Source organism: Salvelinus alpinus, chromosome 10 (genome assembly GCF_045679555.1).
Source record: "Salvelinus alpinus chromosome 10, SLU_Salpinus.1, whole genome shotgun sequence".
NCBI classification, from domain to species: domain Eukaryota; kingdom Metazoa; phylum Chordata; class Actinopteri; order Salmoniformes; family Salmonidae; genus Salvelinus; species Salvelinus alpinus.
The window spans coordinates 52,419,078-52,432,748 of NC_092095.1; the positions used below are offsets into that span (position 1 = coordinate 52,419,078).

A 13,671-nucleotide genomic window follows, 5' to 3' on the forward strand; every position below is an offset into this window, starting at 1 on the left:
TGTGGGGTTTCAATCAGCTTAAAAAAAATGAAGTAACACATAGCTGAACACTACCAGTCAAAAGTTTTAGAACACCTACTCATACAAGGGTTTTCTTTATTTGTACTATTTTTTACATAGTGAAGACATCAAAACTATGAAATAACACATATGGAATCCTGTAGTAACCAAAAAAGTGTTAAACATATCAAAATATATTTTATATTTGAGATTCTTCAAATAGTCACCCTTTGCCTTGAAGACAGCTTTGCACACTCTTGGCATTCTCTCAACGAGCTTCACCTGGAATGCTTTTTTAGTAGTCTTGAAGGAGTTCCCACATATGCTGAGCACTTATTGGCTGCTTTTCCTTCACTCTGAGGTCCGACTCATCCCAAACCATCTCAATTGGGTTGAGGTTCGGGGGATTGTGGAGGCCAGGTCATCTGATGCAGCACTCCATCCCTCTCCTTCTTGGTAAAATAGCCCTTACACAGCCTGGAGGTGTGTTGGGTCATTGTTCAGTTGAAAAACAAATGATAGTCACATTAAGCCCAAACCAGATGGGATGGCGTATCGCTGCAGAATGCTGAGGTAGCCATGCTTGTTAAGTGTGCCTTGAATTCTAAATAAATCACTGACAGTGTCACCAAAAAAGCATCCCTACACCATAAAACCTCCTCCTCCATGCTTTACGGTGGGATATACACATACGGAGATCATCCGTTCACCCACACCGCGTCTCAGAAAGACATGGCGGTTGAAACCAAAAAATCTCAAATTTGGACTCTAGACCAGAGGACAAATGTCCACCCATCAAATGTCAATTACTCGTGTTTCTTGGCCCAAGCAAGTCTCTTCTTATTATTGGTGTCCTTTAGTAATGGTTTCTTTGCAGCAATTCGACCATGAAGGCCTGATTCACACAGTCTCCTTTGAACAGTTGAGATGTGTCTGTTACTTGAACTCTGTGTAGCATTTATTTGGGCTGCAATTTCTGAAGCTGGTAACTCTAATGAACTTATCCTCTGCAGCAGAGTTAACTCTGGGTCTTCCATTCCTGTGGCGGTCCTCATGAGAGCCAGTTTCATCATAGCGATTGATGGTTTTTGCGACTATACTTGAAGAAACTTTCAAAGTTCTTGAAATGTTCCATATTGGCTGACTTTCATGTCTTAAAGTAATGATGGACTGTCGTTTCTCTTTGATTATTTGAGCTGTTCTTGTCATAATATGGACTTGATCTTTAACCAAATAGGGCTATCTGATTGGCTCAAATGCATTAAGAAGGAAATAAATCCACAAATTAACATTTAAGAAGACACACCTGTTAATTGAAATGCATTCCAGGTGACTACCTCATGAAGCTGGTTGAGAGAATGACAAGAGTGTGCAATGCTGTCATCAAGGCAAAGGGTGGATGCTTTGAAGAATCTCAAATATAAATATAAATATATTTTGTTTAACACCGTTTTGGTTACTACAGAATTCCATATGTGTTATTACATTGTTTTTTAAATCAAAATATTATATATGGAGCTTGAGCCATAACCCAAAGGGCTTAGTATCTCCATTAGACCATGTGAAAGGAAGTAAAACAAATTGCAGACTGAGTAACAGCTTAGCAAATTAATCATATGACTCCACAACCAACTCTGTTGTTTAGAATGAGAGTGGGCCATGGTCACAAATCCTCTGAGAAGTACTACAGGTGCTTGAACACCCTTATATTTATGCTTGGATTGCTGTTGCACAGCTCAATTTAGCTGAATTTTCGAATGATGTGTCTGTGTGTCTGTCTCTCAATCTCCCTCTGTTCTCTCTGAGTTTTCTAATGACTTCTGTCTCTCTGTATTTCTCCTGCAGTCCTCTCTGACGTGGGAGAAGAGGTTGAGCCTGGGTTCCTCGGCCCCCGGGAACATCTGCGCCCCCCTGGAGGAGAAGCTCCCCACGAGGAGGAAAGAGAGCCACATCCTAGAAGGCCTGCGGAAGCTCCAGAGGAGAAAACCAAAAGGCTCCTCATCCTCCTGGGTCTCCAAGTCGGGTGACAAGGACTGCATGAACTCTAATGAGGGTATCTACTCTCTGGGGATTAAGAGTGGGAGCAAGGGAATCTCCAAGCCCACTTATGTAGGACGGACCACTATCTCAGGGGTGGGGGGCAAAAAGTTTGTGTACGACTCTGATGATGCGGACGACGAATCGCTACATTCGGCGTACTGCAGACGAGACTGCGTCCCCAGTAAGGACGGAGGCTGGATGTACTTCAGGAAGCTGTCGCACAGCGTCTCGGACAGTGTGTGTAGCTGGGATGGGCTGCAGGACAGTGGCGTAGTAGGGGATAGTAACTGCAGCATGGGTATGACGCACCCGCCCGGCTATAACTCCAAGGAGCGGCCAGAAAAACTCAAAAGCTTCATCAACAATTTCCTCTCCGGGGGGCGTACCTCGGCTGTTCTAAACCCCTCCCTGTTGCACTTTGACATCAGCCCCACAGAGGCTGAATTCCCCCTCCACCTCTCAGACACCGACCCTGAGGATCTGCACTCTGAGGTCAGTGACCACCGGCTGCCTGTTAGCCGGACAGCTGAGCAACTGCAGAAGGACATCAAGAGGCTCTCAAGAGATTCTGACAAACTGCTTCCCGTACAATGCTTGAGAAGGGAACCTGGCCGAACTCAGTCTGCTGACGGAAGGCCCAGGCCTTTCAGCCTAATCAAGGAACACACGGGGGCTAAAACCCAGTCTGAGGAGAGTATCATGGCTATATTCGATGCAGACGGACAGCCCATTGAACTCAGTGCTCAGCAGTCGTCTTTTGGTGCTGGGGCTCGGAAAGAGATTCCTGGGAGGAAGGAAAATGGGGTTGCTGAGTATGCAGCACTGTCGCCTCATGATAGGCCCATTCGTCACAAAGTAGGCAACAACGGCAGCAATAGCAGGGAGGGAAGCCCAGAGAGGCTGCAAATGCACGTCACTCCACTGCGGAAATTGATAAAGCCACCTTCCAATCGATCCAACAAAGGCCACTCTGTCCCTCCCATGAACAATGCTTCCACCAGCCCCAAGGCCATCAGCTCAAAGATCCCCAGCAGCTGGGGGAAAGGATCTCCACTGAAGGTTTCTAAGGGCTTCACCACAGAAACAAGCAACAGAGGACCAACCTCCGGATTCACAGCTCAGGAGTCAAAGTCCCCTTCTTCTCCTCCGGTCAAGATGTCCAGGTTCATCAAAGCTCCAGGCTGCACTACAAGCCCAAAGGCAGTGATCAACAAGCTTCCTGGCAGGAATGACTGGGCAAAGGGCTCCTCATCTAGTGTTCCAACCGGCTCCCCACACCTCCTAAGAAGGCATTTGGACCACGTGGACTACAGGGAACAGCCTACCAGAGACAGACACTGTGAAGCCAGCAGCAAAACTGAACTCAGGTCCCCATCTCCTCCCCCGCCTCCTGGACGCACCACCTCCTTACTTATCAGACCAAACTACGATGGGTCACCTCAAGCACTTAAACCAGGGGCTCAACCATCCACGCTTACAACTGTGAGGGGGCCACCCCCGAGTTACCACCCCCCACCTGTACCAAATATGCAACATTTATTACCACCACCCCCCTACAAGGGCCAAGATACCATAGACCTGGACGCAGGCTACGGTACTGCAATCGCACCTCAGAAACTGTTGGACAAATCGAGCCAGCAACACCCTGCTTCAAATGAGACCCCCTCTAAAGGCACTTCGAAACGGGTCCCCACAAAACTCTACCTCCCCTCCTCAGCCTCAGGGCATGTGCCTGATCACCCTGAAAACGCGCCTAAAAGCTCAAAGAATGTTCCTCCTCCCTCATACAACTCTCAACGTGGCTCTTCGCTTCAAAGCACATTTACAAGTAAGAAAGGTACCAATGACAATAGACATTCTATGTCGTATAAGACCTCTAGTAGTTTTCCTGTAACTCTGCAGGGCCACCCTCAGTGTCCAACAGAACCTCACAGTAGTATGACTCAACCTCCCCAGGCTGTAGCAAACCCACCCTCCGTTTCTGGAACTAGCACTCAAAATTCCACTGAAAAAGCGTCAAAGACACGCATTCCTATGGGCTTCAAAGCTTTTGTGAAATCGCCCCCTTCACTGCAGAAAGGCTCCACCACGATACCAGGAAAGCAAGAGAAGGAACACATCAACTCGGTCTCCAAAGAGACTGTGACTTCAAATGCTTTCATCCCGTGTGACAGTTTTCAGACAGTGTATGTTGATTCATTAGCCATGACTTCCATCATAGAGACTAAGGGTGAGGTCCAGTGCATCATTCAGGAAGAGGAGGCACACACCTCTGAGTTGGCAGAGCAGGGGGTTGGTGACAAGTTGGAATGTGACAGTAGACTGTTCAAGAGGTCTATATCTGTCACGACCAAACCTCACCTAAAGCCTGTCCTGGGGATGAATGGGGCGAAAGCTCGCAGCCAGAGTTTCAGCACACACTACATGGAAAAACCCAACATCAGCGTGTTGGACGGACATGTGAAGATTCGAACCCAGATCATCACCAACTCTGGAGAGAGGGGGAACTCGTTAACAAGGCAGAGCTCGTTTGTTGAGGGCTTACAGATTAAACCCAGTAGCGGATCTGGGGAAAGTCCAGTCCGTTGCCCCAGCCACAGGCTGAGCCACTACGGAGGTATGACAGGCTCAAACAGCCACCAGGATCTTCCGGAGAGAGCCTCCAAATCGGGATTCACCGGTGAAGGGCCACGGAGCACCACAAAGGGGGAGAGTGTCACGGCTCCACCTCAAAAAGAAGTGCGTAGCTTACCCCTCGCCGACCGGATCGGCTTGAAGAACTCCCGAAATCCCAAGAAGGACGCATCTCATCCTCCATTTGAGTCACCGGCCTCTCCTGTCTATAGCCCGGAGACCACAACAAAGGGTGGGAAAGTTCTCAGCCCCGGCAAACTAGACCACACGAAGAGCGTCAAAGTCCAGGCAGGCTGTTCCCAAAGGGCAATCGATGAGGGAGAGCAACCAGTGAGCCCCACAGTCTGCACCATCGAGGAGAAGGTCATGATGGGGATCGAGGAGAATATCCAGAAAGGTCAGGGTCAAGAGAAGGTAATAGTATCGGAGACCAAGCAGAAGACCGGCCCGTCTCTGGCCAACTGGTTCGGCCTGCGTAAAAGCAAGCTGCCAGCCTTGAATGGAAAGAAATCAGACGCCACCTCCCCGAAAGAGAAAGATGAGAAAAAAGAGCTGAAGATCGGATCTGTGCTAGGAGGCAAACAGATGAAATCGGACAAAAAGAAGGACAAGAAGAAAATCGACAGCCAGTTCGAAAAGAGTCCAGAGCTGACGCTGTCGGAGAACAAGCTGAGCTCGATCATGGATCATTGCAATATTCAGATGGGACAAATAGCCAATCAGATCCAGTGTTCTACAACCTACATTGGGAAAGACCAGTTCATGAAAGAGCTTCTTGGAAGGTTGGTATTACCATAGCAACTTTCATAAAATGTGATTTGTCAAATATTTCAAGTACATTTGCATAATTAGTCATAGGTAAAAATTACAGTGATTTGATCAGGAAAAAGAACACTCATTAGATAACTTGTCTCCTGTGATGCTGAAATGATTGCGGATTGTCGTTTTAGCATTTTCTCCCAGTGTTCATGCTGCTGTAAAACACAAGTCTTGCTACATTATGCATGCATGTAAAAAGACAAAAACACACACAGCTCAACAACAGCAACACCAGCTGTCTCTTTGAGTTATGGTTCTACTTGAGTGAACATTAGCACTTCCTAGCCTGGAATCTAGAGACACTCAGCCCTGAGCTATCTTGGCTGGAAGAGTATAGAATTACCCCTCCTCCCATAAATTGATATAATACCTAAAATCTCAGCTGACAGATTTTTATCAAGAGTAGTTACAAACATTTATCACTCAATGAGACTGGAGTCGGGAAGAGCAGTTAAAAAAAAAGGTTATTTCAGATCCTACGGTAGGGGGATAGCTATACTCAACAAAAAGATCAACGCAACATGCAACAATTTCAACTATTTTACTGAGTTACAGTTCATATAAGGAAATCAGTCAATTTAAATTAATGAATTAAACCCTAATCAATGGATTTCACATGACTGGGTGGGGTACTGGGGAGCCAGGCCCAGCCAATCAGAATTAGTTTCTCTATAATGACGTTCGAGCCGGCTTATGGTAGAGAAATGAACGTTCAATTCTCTGGCAACAGCTCTGGTGGACATTCCTGCAGTCAGCATGCCAATTGCATGCTCCTTCAAAACATGAGACATCTGTGGAATTGTGTTGTGTGACAAAACTGCACAGTGGCCTTTTATTGTCCCCAACACTTGTGTAATGATCATGCTGTTTAATCAACTTCTTGATATGCCACATCTGTCAGGTGGATGAATTAGCTTTGAAAAGGAGAAATGCTCACTAACAGGGATGTAAACAAATTTGTGCATAAAATTGGATAGAAGTAAGCTGGTATGCATATGTAACATTTCTGGGAATTATTTTTCAGCTCATGAAATTTGCGACCAACACTTTACATGTTGCGTATATGGAGGCCGTATTGAGTGAGAACAGTGGAATTTATCACCCGGGATCTCTTTCCACCTGCACGGTTCATATGAAATCAGTTAAGCAGACAGACAGAAAATGTATCAAATCATGTTTCCTATACAGGAGTGTGAGGAAGGGCGACTCCATTGCTGAATCTCTCCCTGGCATCTCCATCCCCAAGAGAAACAGCGATATGACGGGAGATTTGGAGATCTGCTCCGATACAGCTGTGAGTGAGCAAGGGGTCCTGTAATGAAACGTTGCTCGGCTTCCAGGATATTGTATGGGTCTTTCACTCGACTGCCCCCTCTCTCTCGCTCTCTCTCTCTCTATTATCTGTCCATCTTTCCTCATAATCTCACCATTTTCTCACTATTTCCTCTAACCTCAGTATCCACTTCCTCCATGCTCTCATGCTGGTCAGTTGCTTATTGGATTGTACGTATACTCCATATAATTTACTGTTGCCATAACTTTTTCCATGTCGTATGTCTAGTTTGTGTACACACCTGCAAATTCCGCCAACCTTCACACATATACAAATATGAGCGCACACTAAAGTGCTTCATCTTGGGAGATATGCTACCAATGTTGAACCACATACTAAGCTTTGCATAGAAATTTTTTTTTTGTAAGACTTAGAGTGCCACGTAATTCTGACCTTGTAAAAGATATTATTTGTTCTTTGTCAGGGACAGAGAGAGAGAGAGCAAGGAAGGGAGGGGGAGAAAGAAAAAAAGAGTCCACATGCAATATGCAGGAAATTCAATCCAGCTGATCGGGAACTTTGATAGCGATGAGGAGGCTCTTATCGCAGACACTCAATTCAACAAAGGCCTGTTTAATACTATCCTTGCAGCTTCATCTCCATCTCCCCTCTACAGAAATACAACAGAAGAAAATAAGTGTTTATGACCTGCAAATCCCCTTTATACCTTCGGAGAACACTTTTTCAACATCACACTCTGTTAGCCCACCTCCATATTAGATCAATTACCTTGTTGCATCCCCTGACAGAACTACCTATTATGAAAGAGGCTCTGAAAATGTAATAGTAACTTCTGTAAATCTAAGGTGTTTGTCGATTCTGTTTTGAGTCATCGCTTAAAGAATTGAGGAATCGCCTTCCACTATTGTTTTGTTTAAGCGCTAAAGGGAAACAGAATATATATCAATAATGTTCTATCTGAATATGCCAGCTATTGCATCTGTGTTAGCTTAGCTGCGTTTGTTATTTTGGATGTCTGGCTTCGTAGAAGTATATAAAGTATTATCACGTTGTAGAAAAGTGTACTTTCCTTGTTTGTGGTTTATGAATCATACCAGACATGTCCTTGAACTAGCAGTTTGTTCTGTTATTATCTGTGCAGATGGTATTCAAGGAATGTTAAGGCCACAATACAAAATATTGAATACACACACAAGCAGCAAAGCAATTATGAATACAATGCGATGCACATTACAATGATGTAAGGGAGACTGGGAAAAAAATGTAACACGGGGTCAGTTGTAAGAGCTTAATAACTCAAATTAGAAACCACTTAGAAAGCTGTTGTACAATGTGCTAATGCTTCGGTGGTGTCTCTAAATGCCTAAATTCATCAATAATTTTTTGTTTTTTTGTTTTTTCGTGGATGTCGATTAAGGCAGCTGATTCAGAGAGATTGGGTTAAATGCGGAAGACACATTTCAGTTGAATACATTCAGTTGGACAACTGACTAGGTATCCCCCTTTCCCCTTTCCCTGTTACATTTAACCCCACATACTGGGTCAATTGTAACATTTCACTCCTGCCACTTTTGGTTGGATTGTAAACGGCTGGTATGTTCTAGAAACGTAGTTACAGTGTGTAATAGTAGTTGAGATATGCATGTTGTTTGTATAACAATATTATATAATCTAAATCAAATAATATTTTCAATAAGCAAAAGCCTAAAAGTGTTACTTTGTTCCCCGGTCTGCCCAACCATTTTTCCGACAAATAACATACCATCTGTTGATGATGTTGTGAGGCACATTTAATAACACTTTATTTCAATGTTCTGTCATTATGCCTAAACAAATTAGTCATAAACATGATTTAGAACTTGATATTATACACTACCGGTCAAAAGTTTCAGAACACCTACTCATTCAAGGGTTTTTCTTTATTTTTACTATTTTCTACATTGTAGAATAATAGTGAAGACCTCAAAACGATGAAATAACACATATGGAATCATGTAGTTACCAAAAAAGTGTTAAAAAAATCAAAGAATATTTTATATTTGAGATTCTTCAAATAGCCACCCTTTGCCTTGATGGCAGCTCTGCATACTCTTGGCTTTCTCTCAACCAGCTTCATGAATGCATTTCAATGAACAGTTTTGCCTTCTTAAGATAATTTGTGGAATTTCTTTCCATCTTAAAACCTCTTAAGGATCGGCCCCCTTTTTTTCAATTTTCGCTTAAAATGACATACTCAAATCTAACTGCCTGTAGCTCAGGCCCTGAAGAAAGGATATGCATATTCTTGGTACCATTCGAAAGGAAACACTTTGAAGTTTGTGGAAATGTGAAAGGAATGTAGGAGAATATAGCACATTAGATCTGGTAAAAGATAATACAAAGAAAAAATCAACCGTTTTTTTCAACCTTTTTTGTACCATCATCTTTGAAATGCAAGAGAAAGGCCATAATGTATTATTCCAGCCCAGGTACAATTTAGATTGCAGTGTATGTGCAAAGTTTTAGACTGATCCAATGAACCATTGCATTTATGTTCAAAATGTTGTGTCAAGACTGCCCAAATGTGCCTAATTTGTTTATTAATAACTTTCATGTTCAAAACTGTGTACTCTCCTCAAACAATAGCATGGTATTGTTTCACTGTAATAGCTACTGTAAATTGGACAGTGCAATTAGATTAACAAGAATTTAAGCTTTCTGCCAATATCAGATATGTCTATGTCCTGGGAAATGTTCTTGTTACTTACAACCTCATGCTAATCGCATTACCCTACAAAAGCTCAACCTGTCACGCAGTGGACCCACCAATCCTGAGGAAGTTAATGCGTTTGAGCCAATCAGTTGTGTAAAAGACCATGTCCATATTATGGCAAGAACAGCTCAAATAAGCAAAGAGAAACGACAGTCCATCATTACTTTAAGACACGAAGGTCAGTCAATATGGAACATGTCAAGAACTTTAAAAGTTTATTCAAGTGCAGTCGCAAAAACCATCAAGCGCTATGATGAAACTGGCTCTCATGAGGACCGCCACAGGAATGGAAGACCCAGAGTTACCTCTGCTGCAGAGGATAAGTTCATTAGAGTTACCAGCCTCAGAAATTGAAGCCCAAATAAATGTTTCACAGAGTTCAAGTAACAGACACATCTCAACATTGACTGTTCAGAGGAGACTGCGTGAATCAGGCCTTCATGGTGGAATTTCTGCAAAGAAACCACTACTAAAGGACACCAATAATAAGAAGAGACTTGCTTGGGCCAAGAAACACGAGCAATGGACATTAGACCGGTGGAAATGTGTCCATTGGTCTGTAGTCTAAATTGGAGATATGTCTTTGTGAGACAGGTGTGGGTGAACGGATGCTCTCCACATGTGTATTTCTCAATGTAAAGCATGGAGGAGGAGGTGTTATGGTGTGGGGGTGCTTTACTGGTGACACTGTCTGTAATTTATTTAGAATTCAAGGCACACTTAACCAGCATGGCTACCAATGAATTCTGCAGTGATACGCCATCCCATCTGGTTTGAGCTTAGTAGGACTATCATTTATTTTTCAACCAGACAAGGACCCAACACACCTCCAGGCTGTGTAAGGGCTATTTTACCAAGAAGGAGAGTGATGGAGTGCAGCATCAGATGACCTGGCCTCCACAATCCCCCGAACCTCAACCCAATTGAGATGGTTTGGGATGAGTCGGACCGCAAAGTGAAGGAAAAGCAGCCAATAAGTGCTCAGCACATGTGGGAACTCCTTCAAGACTGTTGGAAATGCATTCCAGGTGAAGTTGGTTGAGAGAATGCCAAGAGTGTGCAAAGCTGTCATCAAGGCAAAGGTGGCTATTTGAAGAATCTCAAATATAAAAAATATTTTGATTTGTTTAACACTTTTTGGTTACTACATGATTCCATATGTGTTATTTCATAGTTTTGATGTCTTCACTATTATTCTACAATGTAGAAAATAGTACAAATAAAGAAAAACCCTTGAATGAGTAGGTGTTCTAAAACTTTTGACCGGTAGTGTATGTTGTGAGAACTCAAGTAAAGTTAAATGCATTTCATCCTTCATTTTTTCCCACCAGACCAGCATTGTGACACAGAAGATCAGCTTGCATGGAGAGAATGAGGAGGACCCCACCCCTGAGACTTCATGTCAGGACCACATGATAGGTAAGGTTTTACTGTAGCAATGGGCCTACTGTACTTTGAGCTATCGTCTGAAAACATATACAATTTCAGTGCTAATAAGCAACATTAAAATACATTTTTCAACATAGACATTTTCAGTAGTCACCAGCAATACATCTCCAACTTTTGCTCTCTGTGTAAAGTATTTCTGTAATAGATTATACAAACGGTCTCTTATTTTAGGCTTTTGTAGTATACAGAAATAGCTGTTGCCATTCATCACCTAATGGCAAATGCATGTGGGACTTGCATATGTAACACTTTCTCATACCAGAGAAAAACTGTAAGCTTAGAGCCTATAAAAATATTTCCTGCATCTTTGCAGGACTGATTCGTCTTGTCACTGGCAGAGTGACTCTTTATTATCACGCCACTCTCCCACTGCATTTTGAGGTCATCAACAAAATGGTTACTGTGTCCGGCGTTCAAAAATCCTTTTAGCGTTGCTAGCGCACATTATTATTTACGTGGCTAAGACATTGGGGGTTGTCAGGGCAGCCGCTGTTCTGAGAGCTTTGGTAGCGTACAATGTGTGATAGGAAAATTATATGCAACAACACCCACTTACTATTTCAATGACAAGGCGATCTTTACACGCTGGGCAGTTTGTCATTCATTGGCAGGTGGAAGGCATTCTTAAAGGGATGGGACTAGGACAGGGCAATCAATGTTTATTAGAGTTGTATAATGCTAGGTGCCTATCGCTCTGGTGGAATGTTTTAGACTGTGAGTGGCACATTAACTGCCTATCTTTGAAGAGATGATGACTGTTGTCCTTTCATGAATGGGGTCCTTCTCTCACTTAGTTTGATGTGGCTTTGGCATTGTGTGAACAGGAGAGGAGCAACACAGTCATGTACAACCAGTGCAAAAGGTCTTCGTGACGCCTCGACTTGAATTATCGTGGTCTTTTCTTTAGATTTGAAGTTTGTCCTTATTTTCACACAGGATTATGATCTCTGTTGCTTCATTTTGTTTATTTATTTCCATGCACATAATAGGTCTGCACAGATGATATGGCTGCTGGTACGCAATATTCTAATAACTATTTTATGCTGACTATCACAATGACTATCTAAATCAAGAGGAATTCTAAAGGATGGACATTAAGGACCTAGACCTGCAGGTTATTTTGGACATAATTGACATCAAACATGGAAAACCATAGGCCTACATACCAATACTTATAAAAGCTGCTCTCTTTGGCTCAAAGTAATTTTTATATGCTAGCCTCTGTATTGATGGGGTCGACAACACAAATATTGTGAGAAATTGTTTTGACCTGAGAAAATGTCCGGGATGTATGAACATTTTCCTGATTCAACTAAGCCCCTTATCGTGGAACAGAGCCAAAAATAAGATTGTTAATCGTTTCTGTATTCTAATTAACTGAATGGCATATTTAATTCTGCCAGCTAAGCACATCTATCCAACCTCCCCTCAGTATGAATTAACGGTCTCATAAAGATTTAAGCAGAGTCCACTTATAGGTCCTGAAGTCCAGCCTAGCATATCATTTTACCCTGGGCTTTTATGGGTAGAATATGTCACACATTTGCCTGATCTCAATTACTTATTTTCTCTGAACACAAGAAACTAGAAACAAAATTGTATTTTATTTTTGACATAATGTGATATTGTAGCAGGGATTAAAACTAGAAACTAGAAAAGGATGCGGATGGACTCATGAGTCTATGAGGTGTGGCTTTGTCATGGTTAAAATCAAATCAAATCAAGTTTTATTTGTCACATGCCTCGAATACAACAGGTGTAGACTTTACGGTGAAATGCTTACTTAGAAACCCTTCACCAACAACGCAGTTTTCAGAAAAATGAAATATTTATTTAAAAAACGATATTAAAAAAATTCAAGAGCAACAATAAAATAACAATAACGAGGCTATATACAATGGGACCAGTACCGAGTCAATGTGCTGGGTTACAGGTTAGTCAAAGTAATTGAGATAATATGTACATGTAGGTAGAGGTAAAGTGACTGCGCATAGATAATAGATAATAAACAGCTCAAGTTTTGACATTGGACTGAATTTAAATGGTTTGAGGTCTTGGTCATGTGACAATAGTCATGACCTCTGGTTGTAATTCCCATGCAGTTGTGATGGTGTTTTGCATGAGTCCTCATCATAACATGTCATTAGGTCTGCAGAGCTTGCTCTCTATCACCAGGAGGTTTAATATAGAAGTGATCGGGATCACAGTAAACACAATTGCAGACCCTCTCTGATACTTTTTCCTATGATTTTAGATAGTATTACCCTAGGGTCATTAAAATCATACCCTACGAGGTTCGGAGTAGTGCTGGTTTTCTGTTCTACCTGATAATTAATATGCACAAACCTGGTATCCCAGGTCTAAACCAGTCCCCGATTAGAAAGGAGGAATGAAAAAAAAGCAGTGGAACTGGCTTCTAGGTCCATGTTAGACCTTGGCATAGTGTGAGTGCAAACGGCATATTGAAAACAACTGCCAAATCAACTCCTTTGATTATTAAGCTTTGTGAGGTATGGATGTCTCCCTCTTTCTCTTTCCTTTCTCTCTTTCTCTTTTATTTCCCTTTCTCTGTCTCCCTCTTTATCTTCTCTGTCTTCTTCCTTGAATATAGGATCAAGAATGTGAGACATTCTGAACTGGTTTACACTTGATGCATAATGCAGAACTCTGTAGTAATTGATCA

General features: G+C 42.5%; 1 protein-coding gene across 7 annotated transcripts in view; it reads left to right on the forward strand.

Moving 5' to 3' along the window:
* Positions 1-13,671, forward strand: part of LOC139532230 (nck-associated protein 5-like) — a 160,826-nt gene that overhangs the window by 127,712 nt on the left and 19,443 nt on the right. For all 7 annotated transcript variants that reach the window (XM_071329592.1, XM_071329599.1, XM_071329594.1 and 4 more), the window contains 3 exons: positions 1,846-5,456; positions 6,682-6,787; positions 10,871-10,958. In XM_071329592.1, coding sequence (XP_071185693.1) covers positions 1,846-5,456; positions 6,682-6,787; positions 10,871-10,958 — 3,805 coding nt within the window. The remainder of the gene's footprint in view (positions 1-1,845; positions 5,457-6,681; positions 6,788-10,870; positions 10,959-13,671) is intronic.